This window comes from Pan troglodytes, chromosome 18 (assembly GCF_028858775.2).
Source record: "Pan troglodytes isolate AG18354 chromosome 18, NHGRI_mPanTro3-v2.0_pri, whole genome shotgun sequence".
In the NCBI taxonomy this organism is placed as follows: Eukaryota; Metazoa; Chordata; class Mammalia; order Primates; family Hominidae; genus Pan; species Pan troglodytes.
The window spans coordinates 27495505-27515445 of record NC_072416.2 but is presented as its reverse complement, the minus strand read 5'-3'; the positions used below and the strand labels follow the sequence as shown (position 1 = coordinate 27515445).

Sequence of the window (19941 nt, the reverse complement as noted above, 5' to 3'; positions counted from 1 at the left end):
GAGCCACTGTGCCCGGCCAAGTGGTTCTTAGTAAGTAACATCTCAGTTGCAGGGGAAAAAGTGAGCTAAGAGGAATGAAAATGCAACCTGAATATGTGGGGAGGAGGGGCCATGATTAGCTATGTCAGCCATCTGTTATGGCATCTGTCATCTAGCCACCTTATCTTTCCTTGCTTTTTCCACATTAATCATGTATAAATTTTCCCTTCCTTGGGGTGGGAAAGGAGGAGGGAGAGCTGTCATGGTGGAGCACGGTGACCAGGGAGCAGGCATCTGCACAGAAATGCAGCTGGGGGTGGGTTCCCAGAATTGACAGCATCCAATAGGTGTGGTGCAATGAGTGAATGGAGCGATTTAAAGTGCAGACGGACTTAGGTGTGAATCCCCCCACCAGCTCTTTGTGAGTTTGGATGAGTCCCTTAACCTTTCCAGGCTCAGCTCTCTCATCTGTAAAATGGGGATGATAACTGTGCTTGCTTTTCAGGTGTCTAGCAGCTCTTTAGCAAAGAGAGCAGTTGTGATTATTGGCATTGTCATCATCACTGCTATTGTTAGATGAAAGCAGAGAAAGAAGTTCCAACAGGTCAACGAAACAGAAATAGATGAGAGTAGGATTAGATAGTGGAAACTGGATCAGAGAGCTGTAGGCCAGAAGTTCAGAAATCTGGCTGGGTGCAGTGGCTCATGCCTGTAATCCCAGCAGTTTGGGAGGCCGAGGTGGGTGGATCACTTGAGGTCAGGAGTTCAAGACTAGCCTGGCCAACATAGCGAAACCCTATCTCTACAAAAAATACCAAAAATTAGCTGGGCATAGTGGTGCACGCCTATAGTCCCAGCTACTCAGGAGGCTGAGGCATGAGAATTGCTGGAACCCAGGAGGCAGAGGTTGCAGTGAGCCGAGATTGCACTACTTTACTCCAGCCTGGGCAACAGAGCGAGACTCTGTCTCAAAACTAATAATAATAATAATAAATAATAAAAATAATAAAAAAGAAGTTCAGAAACCTGAAAACAGTAAACATTGGTTCAATAAAGGAAGGAGGAAGATGGTCTTGGGGGAATACCTGGGCAGGTGAAATTGTCTCTGGCTGGTTTTTACAAATGGCTTTTTCCCGGTGGCAGAATGAGTCAACTGTCTTTTTTTGTTTCATTTTGTTTGTTTTTGAGACAGGGTGTTGCTGTTGCCCAGGCTGGAATTACAGGCATGAGTCACTGTGCCCGGCATAATTAATTAATTAATTAATTAATTTTTTGAGATGGAGTCTCACTTTGCTGCCCAGGCTGGAGTGCAATGGCATGATCTCGGCTCACTGCAAACTCCACCTCCCGGGTTCAAGTGATTCTCTTGCCTCAGCCTCCTGAGTAGCTGGGATTACAGGTGCCCGCCACCACACCTGGCTTTTTTTTTTTTTTTTTTTTTTTTTTTTTTTTGTATTTTTAGTAGAGACAGGGTTTTGCCATGTTGGCCAGGCTGGTCTCAAACTCCTGACTTCAGGTGATCCACCCGCCTTGACCTCTCAAAGTGTTGGGATTACAGGCATGAGCCACCGCACCCAGCCGGGTCTGTTAAATTTAAAGCCCATGATGTTAGCCCGGATCAGTCCTGTTTCTCAAGGTCTCTCCTATCTGAGATTTGCTAAGGAGGAGAAGCGGGTCTCTCTCTTAAAGGGGCAGTACATGTGCATTGCTCTCATCACTGCCTTGGTCCTTAGCTCTCCGCTCAAAGGAGGGCTGGCCTACGGATGAGACCTGGGTTTCATTCTCTGAAGTCTCCTGCATCAAATCAATGTCCAATGCCATGATTATTGCTTTAATTAAACTGTCATCAGCCCTCACTATGCAGTATAACTCCCCAAGTGGTACATTGATCTCTGATGTTTCATGTACCAGAAAAATAATATTTGAACACGTGATATATTCACTCAGTTTAAAACCCGAGAAAATATAACATGCAGTAAATCGGCTCTCATTCATCCTTCCCACCCGCCCTGCCTCCCTGCCCACAGGTATCCACTCTTCTTAGTTTCGTATACATCCATCCAGAGTTTGTGGACATATAAGCAAATGCAAATATTGATTCTATTCTCCTTTTTTTTTTTTTTTTTAACACAAAAGGACTTCTTGTACACATGGATCTGCTTTCTGATTTTTTCCTTTCTTTTTTCACACCAGTTATGTATCTGCCTCGCTCTGGGTGTTCCTTCTGCTGCAAACTCTTCCTCCAAAAATCACAGGAAGCTCTCGCTCTTCTACAAAGTCTTTGGTCAAAGTTCACTTCTGAATGATACCTCCCCTCAGCACCCTACATTATTTGAGACAGGATCTTACTGTCTCAAGCCTGTCGCCCAGGCTGAAGTGCAGTGGTGCAATCTCAACTCACTGCAGCTTTGACCTCCTGGGTTCCAGCAATCCTCCCACCTCAGCCTCCCAAGTAGCTGGGACTCCAGCTGCACACCACCGTGCCTGGCTAATTTTTACTTTTTTTTTTTTTTTTTTTTTTTTTTTAGAGATGGTCTCACTATGTTGCCCAGGTTGGTCTCAAACTCCTGGGCTCAAGTGAGCCTCCTGCCTCAGCATCCTAAAGTGTGTGAGCCACCTGTCACCCCATTTTAAATTGCACTCCCACACTCTCAATCCCTTGACCTCACTCTACTTTTTAAAATGATATTTATCAAATTTTAACATCTCACATAATTTACTTATTATCTCCGTCTACTCCCATTAGAAGAAGGGAAGCTCCACAAGGGCAGAGAGCTTTGTTTGATTTATTAGCTCCTGATTTTAAGTGCCCAGAAGAGTGCCTGGTACGTAGAGGACACCCAGTGTGTATTTGTTGAACAAATCATGTCCAATAGGAGTTTTACCCCCATTTAAAAGGTATCATCTCCTTTGCTTACTGGATATTCCCATACATTAAGCAAAGTGTATTAGGCCAGCTGCAGTGGATCACACCTATAATCCCAGCACTTCGGGAGGCTGAGGCGGGAGGATCACTTGAACTCAGGAGTCTGAGAGCAGCCTGGTCAGTGTAGTGAGACCTGCATCTCTACTAAAAAATAATAATAATAATAAATAGCTGGGCATGGTGGCATGTGCCTGTAGTCCCAGCTACTCAGGAGGCTGACATGGGAGGATCTCTTGAGCCCAGGAGATGAAGGCTGCCGTGAGCTATGATCGTGCCTCTGCCTTCCAGCCTGGGCGATAGAGTGAGACCCTGTCTCAGAAAAAAAAAAAAAAAAAAAAAAAAGCAGAGTGTGTTGAGCTTTCCCCTTTGCAAATATCAGCAGCAGCTTTGGATTTGTCATTCCCATTCACAGAGCAAGAAATAAAATAGCACGTAGAGCAATGGAAAGGAGGAAGTAGTCAAGGAAGCAGGGAAAACGCAAATGAGAGAAGAGATGGAGGAAGAAAAAAGCACCGACTTCAGCCACCCTAAGGAAAGAAGCAAAGAGAAGGAAAAAGCTTGCTCAGGCCACTGTCCTGTACCTGATCCGTGCACCAGTACCAGAGGGATGGGATGGACATTCCAAATAGGACCCCCGGCCACGGGAGATCAGATGTCAGCGGATCTCGGAAAATATGGAAGGCATCTTCCCGGGGCAGCCCGCAGCTGCTGTTCTCACTCCGGTTGCTAGCCAGGGCCAAGAAGTACTTCTCCTTCAGGCCTTCCATCCCACCAACCGCGGCGAAACCTAGAATTCAGAGGAAGCCTATTTTCCGGGAACTCAGATTGGTCCATGGCAAGTGATGAGGAGATGGCTGGAGACTGGTGAAATTCTAGCAGGACCAGAGCCACCAAAAAATGTTAATCCCCTTAAGGGTTCTTAATCTCCTCCCCACATTTTTTTAACTTAAAAAAATTAACATTAGAGTTTTATTGGACTATAATTGACCTAACCATAAATTACAAATATGTAAAATGTAAAAGTTGGTGTTTGACATCAGTATTCACCCATGAAACCTCCATCACAAAGTAATGAATGTATCTATCCAAGTTTCTTTTTTCTTTCTTTCTTTCTTCCTTCCTTTCTTTCCTTCCTTCTTTTTTTTTTTTTTTGATATGAAGTCTTGCTCTGTCACCAAGGCTGGAGTGTAGTAGCATGATCTCGGCTCACTGCCACCTCCGCCTCCCAGGTTCAAATGATTCTCCTGCCTCAGCCTCCTGAGTAGCTGGGATTACAGGCATGTGCCACCATGCCTGGCCAATTTTTGTACTTTTAGTAGAGATGGGGTTTCACCATGTTGGCCAGGCTGGTCTCGAACTCCTGACCTCAAGTGATACTCCTGGCCATTGTCCCATGCCATTGTATGTTATTTAAGCCCATTGAATTCTCCCAAAAATAATTTACTACCTCCCTAAAATCATCTACACTTGTCCATCTCCTTTTTCCTTAAGAAGTGCGGTATAGAAACATCTGTATGACATTAGGATATTGAGAAATCCCTCTGTAATTCTCCCCTGTGCGTGCTAATAAATTTGTATGCCATTTCTTCTATTAATCTGCCTCTTGTGGGTTGATTTTCCAGTGAGATTTCCAGTCTTCCCTTCGCTCCTACAATTGCTTCTCAGAAGAATACTTCTAAATAATGCAAAAATACATAGGATTGCAAAGAAATCAAATATATTGAACCATCAAAATATTAAAAATGTGACATAGTAATTTATTTATTTGCTCCATTAAATTGTAAGACTGGCCAGGCACAGTGGCTCACACCTGTAATACTAGCACTTTGGGAGGCCGAGGTGGGCGAATCGCCTGAGGTCAGGAGTTCGAGACCAACCTGGCCCACATGGTGAAACCCTGTCTCTACTAAAAATACAAAAATTAGCCAGGCGTGGTGGTGGGTGCCTGTAATCCCAGCTGCTCAGGAGGTTGAGGCAGGAGAACGTCTCCTGGAGGCAGAGGTTGCAGTGAGGCGAGATTGCGCCACTGCATTCCAGCCTGCGTGACAGAGCGAGACTCCGTCTCAAAAAAAAAATTGTAAGACCTTGTAGTAGGTCTAATAATGGTTTCAGGTTTTGTTGTTTTGTTTTGTTCTTAGAGACAGGGTCTCACTCTGTCACCCAGGCTGGAGTGTAGTGCTACAATCATAGCTCACTGTAACCTTGAACTCCTGGGCTCAAGCTATCCTCCTGCCTCAACCTCCAGAGTAGTTAAGACTACAGGCATGTACCACCACATCCAGTGACTTTTAAAGTTTTTTGTAGAGATGGATCTCACTATGTTGCCCAGGCTGGTCTCGAACTCCTAGGCTCAAGCAATTCTCCTGCCTCAGCCTCCCAAAGTTCTAGGATTACAGGCATGAGCCACCGCATATGGCTTATATTTTGTTTCTTTTCTCATTCTTAATTATGCTGTTTTCTCTTTTTTTCTTGGTTTGATTTGCAGCTGCATTTTGTGGTTCTTTTCAAAGAAATAGATATTGGGCCAGGCCAGGTGGCTCACGCCTGTAATCCCAGCACTTTGGGAGGCCAACGTGGGTGCATCACCTTAGGTCAGGAATTCAAGACCAGCCTGGCCCACATGGGGAAACCCTGTCTCTACTAAAAATAGAAAAATTAACCAGGCATGGTGTTGCATGCCTGTAGTCCCAGTTACTTGGGAGGCTGAGGCAGGAGAATTGCTTGAACCCGGGAGGTGGAGGTTGCAGTGAGCCAAGATCACACCACTGCATGCCAGCCTGGGCAACAGAGCCAGACTCCGTCACAAAAAAAAAAAAAAAAAAAAAAAAAGGACAGGCACGGTGGCTCACACCTGTAATCCCAGCACTTTGGGAGGCCGAAGTGGGCAGATCGCCTGAGGTCAGGAGTTTGAGACCAGCCTGGCCAACATGGTGAAACCCCATCTCTACTAAAAATACAAAAATAAGCTGGATGTGGTGGCACGAGCCTGTAGTCCCAGCTACTTGGGAGGCTGAGGCAGGAGAATCACTTGAACCCAAGAGGTGGAGGTTGCAGTGAGCTGAGATCGTGCCACTGTACTCTAGCTTGGTGACAGAGCAAGAGTCCATCTCAAAAAAAAAAAAAAAGAAATAGATATTGGAGTAACTGGAGTAACTCATAATGTCATCTTCTTTTTTCTAAATCACTAAATTGGGCTTTCATATTTATGAATATAAATGTTTTTATAGAGGTACAGCTTTGACTGTATTAAGTATGAAATGTAATGTTCTCATTTTTTTCTGCATAGTCTGTAATTGCAGCTTTTATTTCCTTTGTGACCCAGGCACTATTTAGAAGATGGCTATTAAATTTCTAAGTAACTAGATTTTTAAAAAATTTACACTTTTCCTAATGAGTTTAATTTTTGGGGTTTATATGAGTAAGATAATATAATCTGAACAACGCTTTTATACATATTTTTGTAAAAAGTTTTTTTCAATGATTAATTTTTGCGGATGATTCCATGAATGCTGGAAAAAGATACATTCATGATAGGAGAATGCTTATTCATTTGTAGAATTTATATCTTCTAAATCCTTATTATGTTCTTGTTCTGTTAAACTATTTTAGTGCTGTTTTGGTTTCTGTCAACCTATAACAACTTCTGCTTTGTGTATCTTGTTGCAATGTTATTTAATAAGCAAAGGTTATATCTTTATTATGAATTTTCTATTTTCAATATAAAATTACTTATCCCCCGTTTATTGCTTTTTGCCTTATGTTATACTTTGTTTTATATGTGCCACTTGCAAATTATATCAAGTTACATTTTCTTAACCCAAACTATAAATCTTGAGTTTTGTTGAGAAAATAAATAATATATAGCTAAGGAAAAGAAAAACAGAACAAACAGCCACACAGATTGTAACTGCTTATAAGAAGCCTTGTCTTTCAATAGGGAATTTTATTCCATTTACTTGTATTGTAATAACTGATATTTTTACTATTACTTTGCATTCTCTTTTATTCTTTCCCTTTGGTTGTGATTTCTTGTTATTCTCTTTTAGGAAAAAAAAACTTATACGCACACATATTTCCTACATAAAGGGTGAGATTTATATGAGTGTCTGCTTGGAGTTCAGTATTTGTTCTTCATGATGTTTTTCTTCCTATTTGATGGGAAATCTAGCATACTATCTCTCCCAACATTTTAAAGTTTTTGTTAGTAAAACAGGGGGTTTTAGATCCAATTTTTATTAAATTGTTATATTCTTTATGTAACATTTGCCTTGACCACACAATTTTTCAGATCTGTAATGATTTTAACTGGATCATTATTTACTACCATTTTCTCTTGAGTCATAATACCAACTCTCGATTTTGTTTTGTTTCTGTCTTGTACCTTCAAGACAGGCACATAGGTCCTCCCTTTACTAAGTCCTTGCATAGTTCAGAATATTTCTGCAGCCCTGGCAAACAGAGAACTTGGCTGGTATCTGATCCTTACTTAGGATACAACTTTTCCCATAAAACACATCTGTAGCCCTTGCTCCACTGTCTTTTGGCATTTTATTGTTATGAAGGAAGGGAATGAGACCAGTTTGTTTATTATTTTTAGCTCACTACATTTTTTCTGTCTGGATTCTTTTTTTCTTATATACAGAGTCTCACTCTGTCACCCAGGCTGGAGTGCAGTGGTGCAATCATAGCTCACTGCAGCCTCGAGCGCCTGAGCTCAAGTGATCCTCCTGCCTCAACCTCCTTAACCTCCCTGATCCTCCAGTCCCCACCTGAGACCACAGGTGTGCACCACCACACCCAGCTAATTTTCCATTTTTCATAGAGTGGGGTCTTGCTTTGTTGTCCAGGCTGGTCTCAAGCTACTGGCCTCAAATGATCTTCCCACCTCTCTGTCTGTATTCTTTAGTATTTAAAAATTATTCTTATACTTCACATTTTTTTCATAATGCTTCTCCTACCTGGAGATCTTGTTCATCAATTTTGCCTAAGACACAGCAAACCCTTTACACCTAGCTAGATATATCATCCTCCTTCTAAGAAAAGTTTTCTTTTGTGATTACTTTAATTATTTACTTTGTTCCATTTTTTCTGACCTTTTTTCTAAGAATAAACATTTCTCAAAAAGCAAAAACAGAAAAAAAGAAAAAGAATAAACATTTCTCAAATGGTATATCTCTGCTCTCTATCTTCTATATTTGTCATCTTTTCTTTTATAATTTTATTATTTATCCCTTTTCTCTGCATTTTATTAGAACTCCTGTTTGTTTTCAGCCGGGCGTGGTGGCTCATGCCTATAATCCCAGCACTTTGGGAGGCCAAGGCGGGCAGAAGATGAGGTCAAGAGATGGAGACCATCTTGGCGAACATGGTGAAACCCCGTCCCTACTAAAAATACAAAAATTAGCTGGGCATGGTGGCGTGTGTCTGTAGTCCCAGCTACTTGGGAGGCTGAGGCAGGAGAATCGCTTGAACCCGGGAGGTGGAGGTTGCAGTGAGCCAAGATCATGCCACTGCACTCCAGCCTGGGTGACAGGGCGAGACTTCATCTCAAAAAAAAAAAAAAAAAGAACTCCTATTTGTTTTCATCCTGGGTTTGATTTTCTTTAGCGTTTGTTCTGCTCTTTACATCCACCTGTGGGGAGTTTAATTCTGCTAATTTTTTTAGAAAATTTTAGAAAATGTATTGTAATCTTCTGTAATCTTTTTCCTTTTTATCCGCTTCTATTCTCCCTTCACCTCAGTTTGTCCTCTACTTCTATCTTTCATACATGTTTCATAGAGTTCAGGATTCCAAGCATGGCACTCTCTTGATATTTTCTTCTGAGTCCTAAAATATATAATTTTCAGCACTATATTCTGCCATCTTTCAGGATTTTGATCCTTTTCGCTTTTCTGTGTTTTCTATATTAGTTTTCACAGCCTTTTTTTTTTTTTTTTTTTTTGAGACAGGGTCTCGCTCTGTCTCAAAGCGAGACCAGGCCGGAGTGCAGTGGCACAATCTCGGCTCACTGCAGACTCAACCTGCCAGGCTCGAGCCATCCTCCCACCTCAGCCTGTCAGGTAGCTGGGACTATAGGCACATGCCACCAAACCTGGGTAAGTTTATGTTTATTTTTTGTAGAGACAGTCTCACTATGTTGCTCAGGCTGGTCTCAAACTCCTGAGCTCAAGCGATCCTCTTGCTTTGGCCTCCCAAAGTGCTGGGATTACAGGTGTGAGCCACCACACTCGGCCTTTGTTGTAGTCTTTAAGGCTTAATGAGTGGCTTACCTCTAAAAGATAGAAACCTGTGGAGAGTAGTGTCCCCCCCCTTAACAATAATAATAAGTTGGCCAATCTACAAAATAACTTCCCCTGAACCTATCAGAGAGCTGAGGCCATAGAGCAACCAACTGGCCTGAGATCTCAGAAAACACAGGAGCCTCCAAAGAGACATGTCAATTGGCAGCAAAACAAAGACAGGATCACCATACAAGCTGGTACAAAGAATTGGGCGAATATTTTGAAATGAAATGCTAAAGTCTAGGTGTGGGCTAGTGCTAGAGTTTAAAGCTTCTGGGCTGGATGCAGTGGCTCACGCCTGTAATTTCAGCACTTTGGGAGGCCGAGGCAGGTGATTGCTTGAGCCCAGGTGTTTGAAACCAGCCTGGGCAACATGGCGAAACCCCATCTATTTAAAAAAATGAAAAAAATTAGCCGGGCATGGTGGTGCACACCTGTGGGCCCAGCTACTTGGGAGGCTGAGGCGGGAGGATTGCTTGAGCCCAGGAGGCAGAGGTTGCAGTGAGCCAAGACTGTGTCACTGCACTTCAGCCTGGGTGGCAGAGTGATACCCTGTCTCGAAACAAACAACAACAAAAACCTCTGTAAGGAAAAGCTCTCTCTTCACATTCTTTTATTTATTCATTCAGTTATTTTTCCATATTAGTATAGAAAGAGATTAATTTTTACTTGAAAAAAAAAAAACAGTGCCAGGTGGGGCAGCTTTGGGAGGCTGAGGCAGGAGAATCACTTGAGGCCAGGAGTTTGAGATCAGCCTGGGCAACATAGTGAGACTCTATCTCTACAAAAAAAAAACAAAAAAACAATTAGCTCGACATAGTGGCCTATGTCTGTAGTCCCAGCTACTCAGGAGGCTGAGGTGGGAGAAACACTTGAGCCCAGGGGCTCAAGGCTGCAGTGAGCTATCATCACACCACTGCACTCCAGCCTGACTGACAGAGCAAGACCCTGCCTCAGAACAAAACACAAAAACAAAAACAGTAAGTTTCCACAATAAGCACATTTCTCTTCTAGCTAAAATAACCGTGCCTCAAGCAAAGCACCTGTGACAAAAATTCCCCAGTAGTATGCTCTTTGACAGCTAGGTTTGCCGTTCACAGTGTTGAGAGCAGATATCCCTGCTGGAGAGAGGTGCTGTTGTCCACCCCAGTGACCCGGGGACCCCACTTACTGTAGCCCATCAAGGTGAGCGCTCCTATAAGCATGATCAGCGTCTGCAGGGCATCCGTGTAGATCACAGCAGCCAGGCCACCTGGTGGGATGAGCACGGAGGTGAGGGTCAGGGAGTCTAATGAGAAGGGGTTACTCAGGGTCACCAAGGGAACCTGGAAGGCCAGGACCCGATGGGAGATTTCTTAGTGCTGATTGATTGCAAAGATGGCCACGATCACTCCTCCCTGTGTGCCTGCCCATTTTGCAATGTGACTTTGCTGCTCCTTTCACGTTGAGGTGAAGTTGATTTCTCTGCTTCTCACATGGGCTTGGCCACGTGACTTGCTTTGACCAATAGAATGTGGGGGAAGTGGTATGGGCCTCAAGGAGCCCTGCAGCTTCTGCACTTACTCTCCTGTTGCCCTGAGACCATTTGCTTTAAGAAGCCGGGTCTAACCTAGTGAAGGAAGAGGGCCCCCACGGAGGGGAAGCCCAGTCAACAGCTCAAGCTAACACCAGCCATGTGAGTGAGGCCATCCTCTTCCAGCCAGTTGCTCCACCTACCACCGAATTATAATTCGCAGAGCCAGGTTAGACTAGCAAATATCCACCCAGGTAACCCATGGACTTGTGGGGAATAGTAATAATAAACCATTGATTTTTCAAGCCCCTCAATTTGTGGGTGGTTTTTTAACACAGCAATTTTCAACTGATACAGGAAGTGGTGCTTAGGCCACAGGCCCCAAGCTCTGAACACCTTTAGTTATTTATTATTTATTTATTTATTTTTTAGAGCCAGGGTCTCACTCTGTCAACCCAGGCTGGAGTGTAGTGGCGTGATCATAGCTCACTGCAGCCTAGACTTCCTGGGCCCAAGTGATTGTCCTGTCTCAGTCCCCCAAGTAGCTAGGACTATAAGCATGAGCCACCACGCCGGGCTAATTTTTAACTTTTCTCTAGAGATGGAGTCTTGCTATGTTGCCTAGGGTGGGCTCGAACTCCTGGCTTCAAACAGTCCTCCTGCCTCGGCCTCCCAAGGTGCTGGGATTACGGGTGTAAGCAACTACACCCAGCCAACACCTTTATTTTTAAGACTGGATAAAGGATGTGAGTATTAGGTATTCAGAGGCCCCCTAGACTTCCTGGAGAGGATCGTGATGGTGCCTCAGAGGATTCTTGTTGGGTTTGCCACCTGCAAAAATCTTCGAAATGGGCTGGGAAAGGTGGCTCATGCCTGTAATCCCAGCACTTTGGGAGGCTGAGGCAACCAGATCACCTGAGGTTAGGGGTTCAAGACCAGCCTGGCCAACATGGTGAAACCTTGTCCCTACTAAAAATACAAAAATTAGCCAGGTGTGATGGGGCATGCCTGTAATCCCAGCTACTCGGGAGGCTGAGACAGGAGAATCACTTGAACCCAGGAGGCAGAGGTTGCAGTGAGCCAAGATCGTGCCACTGCACGCCAGCCTGGGCAATGGAGCGAGACTCCATCTCAAAAGAATAAATAAATACATAAAAATTCATAATGATGATCCTGGTAGCAAATCCATCAGCATCTGGAAAGAGCAATCTTTCCAGTCTCTTCCTTAAACCTCTGTTCTTCCTCCTTCCCTGAGGAGAAGGGACACTTATCCAATAGAAACATGTCTACTAGAGGGCACAGTCACTGTACAATTTAAAAACCCTGTGCCCGTGGGTGAGGTGCTCTCCGGGATCCCTCCTTCCTTCCCAGCAGGAATAGGGCTCTCTCACAAAGGGGAGGAGAACTGGCTTTGATTCTGGCCTCAGTTCCCTGCCATTCACGCATGCAGTGAGTCAGCCTGAGTGTGGTGAGATCCTGGTGGTGGGTACCACTTAACCCCACCATCCTTTCTATATTAACAGTGATGAGAATCTCTCATATGCCAGGCACTGTGGGGAGCATTTTGTTCAGTCTTTCACCAAATAGCCGGTGAGCTCCCCACCAAGTTCTACATGGTAGGGATGCAGAGGCCAACAAAATGGCATGTTCCCTGCCCTCATAGAGTCTACAGTCTAATGGGGGACACAGACCTCCAAACAAGTAACACCAACATTCATCAGCTATGGCAGCCTGCCCTCCCCTTTTCCCCTGCCCCAGGCACATTGCTTCTGCTAGTTCTGAGAACTCAGCCAAGGTCTTTCTGTATCAGGGGACTTTGCGTATGTTAGATTTTGTCAATTTTCTATTTAGAGCATCCAATAGTATTCCATGGCACTTAGAACAAATGCTAGGCTCATTTTGTTTCCTTCAAAGCTCTGGTCCCTGCCCTTTTCTCCAATCCCACTCTTACCACCAGGGTTGCTGCTTAGCACAGTGCCACGGGGTGCCATTTTCACTCTGGTTGGTGTGAATGGCACCCCCTGGAGTGGAATAGGGCACAGCCTACATAACCATTTGCTCAAGCAGGTTCTCATCTCAGAGTGTTTACTGCAGCCCTTCTCTCAGCCTGGAATTCTCCTCCCCTGCATTGCTCATGGGGTGTTATTTAAACTTGGTTGAGATACGAAAAAATGCTCATCATCGCTAATCATCAGAAAAATGCAAATCACAGGCCGGGCACAGTGGTTCACGTCTGTAATCCCAGCATTTTGGGAGGCTGATGCAGGTGGATCACTTGAGGCCAGGAGTTCAAGACCAGCCTGACCAACACAGTGAAACCCTTTCTCTACCATAAAATACAAATGTTAGCCGGGCATAGTGACTGGCACCTGTAGTCTCAGCTACTTGGGAGGCTGAGGCAGGAGAATCACTTGAACCTGGGAGATGGAGGTTGCAGTGTGCCAAGATTGCACCATTGCACTCCAGCCTGGGCAACAGAGGGAGACCCTGTCTCAAAAAAAGAAAAACAAACAAACAAACAAACAAACAAAAGCAAATCACTACCACAATGAGATATCATCTCACACCAGTCAGAACAGCTTTTTTTTTTTTTTAATTTGAGTCTCGCTCTGTTGCCCAGGCTGGAGTGCAGTGGCACGATCTCAGATCACTGCAGCCTCTGCCTCCAGGGTTCAAGCGATTCTCCTCCCTCAGCCTCCCAGGTAGCTGGGATTACAGGTGCCCGCCACCACGCCTGGATAATTTTTTTGTATTTTTAGTAGAGACAGGGTTTCACCATATTGGCCAGGCTGGTCTCGAACTCCGGACCTCAGTTGATCCTCCTGCCTTGGCCTCCCAAAGTCCTGGGATTACAGGTGTGAGCCACTGTGCCCGGCCAGAACAGCTTTAAACTTAAAAACAGTTAAGAAGTCAAAAGATAACCGACGTTGGCGAGGTTGTGGAGAAAAGGAAATGCTGATGCACTGTTGGTGGGAGTGTGATATGGTTTGGCTCTGTGTCCCCACCCAAATCTCATGTTGAATTGTAATCCCGCGTGTTGGGGGAGGGTCCTGGTGGGAGGTGTTGAATTATGGGGGTGATTTTAATGATTCAGCACCATCCCCAGTGCTGTCTGGTGATAGAGTTCTCATGAGAATTGGTTGTTTAAAAGTGTGTAGCACTAGGCCAGGCACGGTGGCTCATGCCTGTAATCCCAGCACTTTGGGAGGCCGAAGCGGGCAGATCACCTGAGGATGGGAGTTCGAGACCAGCCTGACCAACATGGAGAAACCCTGTCTCTACTAAAAACACAAAATTAGCTGGGCATGGTGGTGGGTGCCTGTAATCCCAGCTATTTGGGAGGCTGAGGCAGGAGAATTGCTTGAACCCAGGAGGTGGAGGTTGCGGTGAGCTGAGATTGCACCATTGCACTCCAGCCACGAAAGAGTAAGTCTCCATCTCAAAAAGAAAAGAAAAAAGTGTGTAGCACCTCCCGCTTCACTCTTTCTCTCCGGCTCCATCATGGTAGGACTTGCTTACTTCCCCTTTGCCTTCCACCATGACTGTAAGTTTCCTGAGGCCTCCTAGCCATGCTTCCTGTTAAGCCTGTGGAACTGTGAATCAATTAAACCTCTTTTTTTTTTCATAAATTATCCAGTCTCGGGTAGTTCTTTATAGCAGAGTGAGAATGGACTAATACAGAGTGTAAATTAGTTCAGCCACTGTGGAGAGAGAACTGAGAATTGAACTATCATTTGACCAGCAATCCCACTACTGGGTATGTACCCAAAGGAAAATAAGTCATCCTACCAAAAAGACACATGCCCTCATATGTTCATCACAGTACTACGCACAATAGCAAACACATGGAATTGACACAGGTGCCCATCAACAGTGGATTGGATAAAGAAAATATGGTACAGATATACCACGAAATACTACACAGCCATTAAAAAGGACAAAATCATAACCTTTGCAGCACATGAATGCAGCTGGAGGCCCTTATCCTAAGTGAATTAATGCAGGAACAGAAAACCACTCACTTATTTATTTTCTTTTTCTTTGAGATGGGGTCTTGCTCTGTTGCCCAGGCTGGAGTGCAGTGGTGCGATCTCCATTCACTGCAACCTTGCAACCTCTGCCTTCTGCATTCAAGAGATTCTCCTGCCTCAGCCTTCCACATAGCTGGGATTACAGGCACCTTTCACCACACTCTGCTAATTTTTGTATTTTTAGTAGAGAATGGGTTTCACCATGTTGGCCAGGATGCTCTGGAACTCCTGACCTCAGGTGATCTTCCCACCTTGGCCTCCCAAAGTGCTGGGATTACAGGAGTGAGCCACCATGCCTGGCCCACATGTTCTCACATATAAGTGGAAACTGAATAAACATTGGGTACTCATGGACTTGAATAAGGGAACTGGGGACTACTAGAGGAGGGAGAGGGAGGGGGACACCGGTTGAAAAACTACCCATTGGGTACTAAGCTCACTACGTGGGCTAATGGATCCATTCGTACCCCAGACCTCAGCATCATGCAATATACCTATTAACAAACCTGCATGTACCTCCTGAATCTAAAATCAAAGTCGAAGGTGAAAAAAAAATTGGTTGAGATATCACCTTAGAGAGGCCTTACCTGAATATTCTATGTAAAAAAAAACAAAAAACAAAAAAAAATCTGTCCTCCATCTCTTCACCCCAATTAATTTTTCCTTATAGCACTTCTCAGGTTATAATAATATACACTGACATATTTATTTATTTATTTTTGAGACAGAGTCCCACTCTGTTGCCCAGGCTGGAGTGCAGTGGTGTGATCTTGGCTCACTGCAACCTCCGCCTCCTAGGTTCAAGTGATTCTCTTGCCTCAGCCTCCCGAGTAGCTAGGATTACAGGCATGCGCCATCATGCCCAGCTAATTTTTCTGTATTTTTAGTAGAGACCGGGTTTTGCCATGTTGGCTAGGCTGGTCTAGAACTCCTGATCTCAGGTGATCCACCCGCCTCGGCCTCCCAAAGTGTTGGGATTACAGATGTGAGCCACCACACCTGGCCTAACATTATTTATTGATTTCCCTGTTCATTGTCTCCCATCCTCAATAAGTTCCTCTGGAGTAGAGATATTTGTCTTGTTTACGTCTGTGCCTCACTCCCTGGCATGATGTCTGGCACACAGTAGGAAATGTATATCCGTATACATATACCTGTATATGTAAATACATGATATATAGATACAAGGTACATAATATAGAGATACCAGTGTGTTTGTGTCTGTGCACACACAGGCACACACAGACACAAACAGACACACATATATATGGAATGAGTTATATTATGCCAAGAGGAGGCGGAGAAGGGTGAAAATAGAGTGGAAGATGAGATAATGAATATTTAAAAACAGGTACTTCTCAAGGCCCTACTGCGTGCCAGGCACTCTTCTAGGATACAGGTATGAGGGGGAGAGATGAGGTTACCTGCCCTCAGGCTCCAGGATTGCAGTAGTTTATTATCCAGCCTTGTGTTGTGCCTGTGAGTGCACATGGCTCAGCAGTTAGTAGGTGCTCAAGAAACAGTTCTGGGATACATGAATGGGAAAAAACATTATGCCATTGTGGTGCATTTTAAAAATGCTTTATCTTTTTTTATTTTGAGATGGAGTCTCGCTCTGTCACCCAGGCTGGAGGGCAATGACACCATCTTGGCTCACTGCAACCTCCGCCTCCCGGGTTCAAGTGATTCTCCTGCCTCGGCCTCCTGAGTAGCTGGGATTTCAGGCACGGGCCATCATGCCTGGCTAATTTTTGTATTTTTAGTAGAGATGGGGTTTTGCCATGTTGGTCAGGCTGGTCTTGAACTCCTGACCTCGTGATCCACCCACCTTGGCCTCCCAAAGTGCAGGGATTACAGGCGTAAGCCACCGTGCCTGGCCTAATTTTTCTATTTTTAGTAGAGATGGGATTTTGCCATGTTGGCCAGGCTGGTCTGGAATTCCTGGCCTCAAGTGATCCACCTGCCTCGGCTTCCCAAAGTGCTGGGATTACAGGCATGAGCCACCGCGCCCAACCTAAAATGCTTTATCTTATCAGGTAACCCCCTTCCTTTAGATAATGGTCAGGAGAAATCTTTTTATCTAGGGTAAAGGAGTGACGTTTAATGAATAAATGGGTCTTAGCACAATGGAACATCAGAAGATGGGCAAGGAGAAGGTAGAGTGGCCCACAGCCGCTGCCCACTGCCTCTGCTAGGTGTTACCCTTTGTTCAGTCTTACCAGCAACCGTGTATACAGCAGTGATGGCCAGCAGCCCAACTATGGCCAGGTACAGATCTAGGTGCAAAGACTGCTGGATGAAGATGGCACCTGCATACATGTCTACCTGTGAAGAAAGGAGGTTGATGGATGAACAAATGAATTAATGAACAAATGAACGAATGAATGAATGAATGGACATTTGCAGCACAGGTTCCCTGGGATCAGGGCCTAGCCTAGATGCTGACAAACACAGAAGAGTCATACATCATCCCTTCTTAATCCATTGCATCCCAGATCAGGGGTCTTAAACTGGAGCCCTGTGGGCCCTGGGCTGATGCAGCAGCCTCCTCAATGGTCTTCCTGCTTCTGCTTTTGGTCCTCTCCCACTCCATCTTCCACACTGCAACCTTCATTAAATACCATAATGATCACATCATCCTTTTCCTCCCCACTCCATCTTCCACACTGCAACCTTCATTAAATACCATAATGATCACATCATCCTTCTCCTCCCCACTCAAACTCTTAAGTGACTCCCCCATTGCCCCCAAGATAAAGGCTAAATAAATGAGGCTAAATACTCACTTCGTACTCCCAGACCTCCACAGACTCTGAAATACCCTCTGTTTCTCAACAAGTCATGTGTACCTGGGCCTCCCAGATTTCGCTTGTGCTGGTGCTTCCGTCTGGAGGGCCAATCCCCTTTCTCTAACTGTAAGTTCCTCCTGGGATGTAACTTCCCCTAGAAGGCTTCCCACATCTGCAGCTTCCCACCAGACTGCAAGTGAACGTTCTAGAAAGGAGCCTGTGTGTCTGTCCGGCAGTCTGGAGCTGGCGTAGATTCACTTACTGTTGTTTGGATTGAATGGAACCCCTTCTGCTCCCCCTCACCCTTTCCCATAGGACAAGCTCCTCCCTCCTCCCTGGCTGGAAGCAAAGACAGCTTCTGCTGAGGGGCACATGTCTGGAGGTTGCAATACACCTGTTCTTTGCCACTTCCTAGGAGATCTGCCCATCCAAAGGTCAGGGTGGGGCAGCGCAATCAGCCATCAGCACATCGGATAAACAGCTGATCACTGTCTAATTCCAGGAGGAAGAGAACAGTCCTATCCAAGGGTTGGCAGGGTTCCTGGAGTCTCATTGATCAACCCACATCATCCTGAGATGTTGACAAAGAAGCTTTGGCAGGAGTAGGAGAGAAAGTCCTTCCCTCCTTTCCTCTACCTTTTCTCCCAATTTCTTCTTTTTTTTTTTTTTTCTTTTTTTTTGACACAGAGTCTCGCTCTTTCACCCAGGCTGCAGTACAGTGGCATGATCTTGGCTCACTGCAACCTCCACCTTCTGGGCTCAAGCAATTCTCCTGCCTCAGCCTCCCAAATAGCTGGGACTACAGGCATGAGCCACCACGCCTGGCTAATTTTCGTATTTTCTGGTAGAGATGGGGTTTCGCCATGTTGGCCAGACTGGCCTCGAACTCCTGACCTCAAGTGATACACCTGCCTCAGCCTCCCAAAGTGCTGAGATTACAGGCGTGAGCCACTGCACCCAACCATTTTCTCCCAATTCCCTCTGTCCATGCTTACCTCCCCCCATGCCATCTTCCTCTAATCTCCCTGCAGCCTATGAAAGAGGAGGAGAAAGGGGATAGCGAGGAGACACTCCTGAGCAATGATCTGTGCCTTATCTTCTCCCCATGCTGCATGGGTGAGGCCAGGCTGTGTCCCTGTCTTACCGAGATCTTGGTGAAGATGTAGATAAATAGGTAGAGTACAGCCAGGATGATGGGGATTCTGATGCCACCGAAGCGCTTCCGTAGGTATTCTGGCATCGTGGTGACCTGAGGGCCAGAGCTGAGATTTCACCACCAGCGGACTTCACCACCAGCACGTGACCCCCCCACACAAGCCCTTCCCATCTGCTCCTGCCCCCGCAACTCAGAGCACAGATGGTCTTCTTGGGATTCTCAACCTGATACTTAAGAAGGAAGGAGAGGGGCCCAGCACAGTTGGTTCCCATCACTTTGGGAGACTAAGGCAAGGGGAATCACTTGAGTGCAGAAGTTTGAGACCAGACTGGGCAACATGGTGAAACCCCATTTCTACAAAAAATACAAATTTAGTCATGGGTGGTGACAGGCGCCTGTAGTCCCAGCTACTCAGGTGGCTGAGGTGGAAGGATCACTTGAGCCTGAGCTCAGGAGGTTGCGGGTGCAGTGAGCCATGATCATGCCATTGCACTCTAGCCTAAGTGACAGGGAGACCCTGCCTCAAAAGATATACATATGGTAGACAAAAACAAATTCTAGGCGGATAATAGATTTAATTGTGAGGCCATGCACGATGGCTTACACCTGTAATCCTAGCACTTTAGGAGGCCAAGGTGGGAGGACTGCTTGAGCCCAGGAGTTCAAGACCAGCCTGGGCAACATCTCTATTGCTATAGTAAGACCCCATCTCTATTTTTTTTTTAAAGACATATAACCTAATAGAAAAATGGACAAAAGTCCTAGACAAGTTACTTCCTCAAAGAGGAAATCCAAATGGCCGGAAAACGTATAAAAAGAGTTGCCAATTAAAAACAGTGAGATGGCCGGGTGCGGTGGCTCAGGCCTGTAATCCCAGCACTTTGGGAGGTGAGGTGGGAGGATCATCTGAGGTCAAGAGTTCAAGACCAGCCTGGACAACTTGGCGAAACCCCGTCTCTACTAAAAATACAAAAATTAGCTGGGCATGGTGGCTGTAGTCCCAGCTGCTGGGACGGTGTGTGTGTGGTGGGGGACGGGGTGAGGCAGGAGAATCAAGAATCGCTTGAACCCAGTTAGGCGGAGGTTGCAGTGAGCTGAGGGCACGCCACTGCACTCCAGCCTGAGCGACAGAGCAAGACTCCGTCTCAAAAAAATTTTAAAAAGCAGTGAGATATCACTACACATGCACCAAATTCACAAGAATCTTTAAGTTGGAGAATATAAAATGTCACCAAGGATACGCTGAATTGCAGGAAAGGGAATTT

General features: G+C 45.3%; 1 protein-coding gene across 11 annotated transcripts in view; it reads right to left on the bottom strand.

The window, feature by feature from the left end:
- The window catches only part of SLC5A11 (solute carrier family 5 member 11), a 76500-nt gene that overhangs the window by 24817 nt on the left and 31742 nt on the right, over nt 1-19941 (bottom strand). For 8 of the 11 annotated variants that reach the window (XM_063796890.1, XM_024349806.3, XM_024349807.3 and 5 more), the window contains 4 exons: nt 18665-18769; nt 16951-17056; nt 10359-10439; nt 3487-3692 (listed from right to left, as the gene is read on the bottom strand). In XM_063796890.1, the coding sequence (XP_063652960.1) occupies nt 3487-3692; nt 10359-10439; nt 16951-17056; nt 18665-18769 (498 nt within the window). The remainder of the gene's footprint in view (nt 1-3486; nt 3693-10358; nt 10440-16950; nt 17057-18664; nt 18770-19941) is intronic. The other 3 variants (XM_024349813.3, XM_024349814.3, XM_024349812.3) reach the window with 1 other exon arrangement.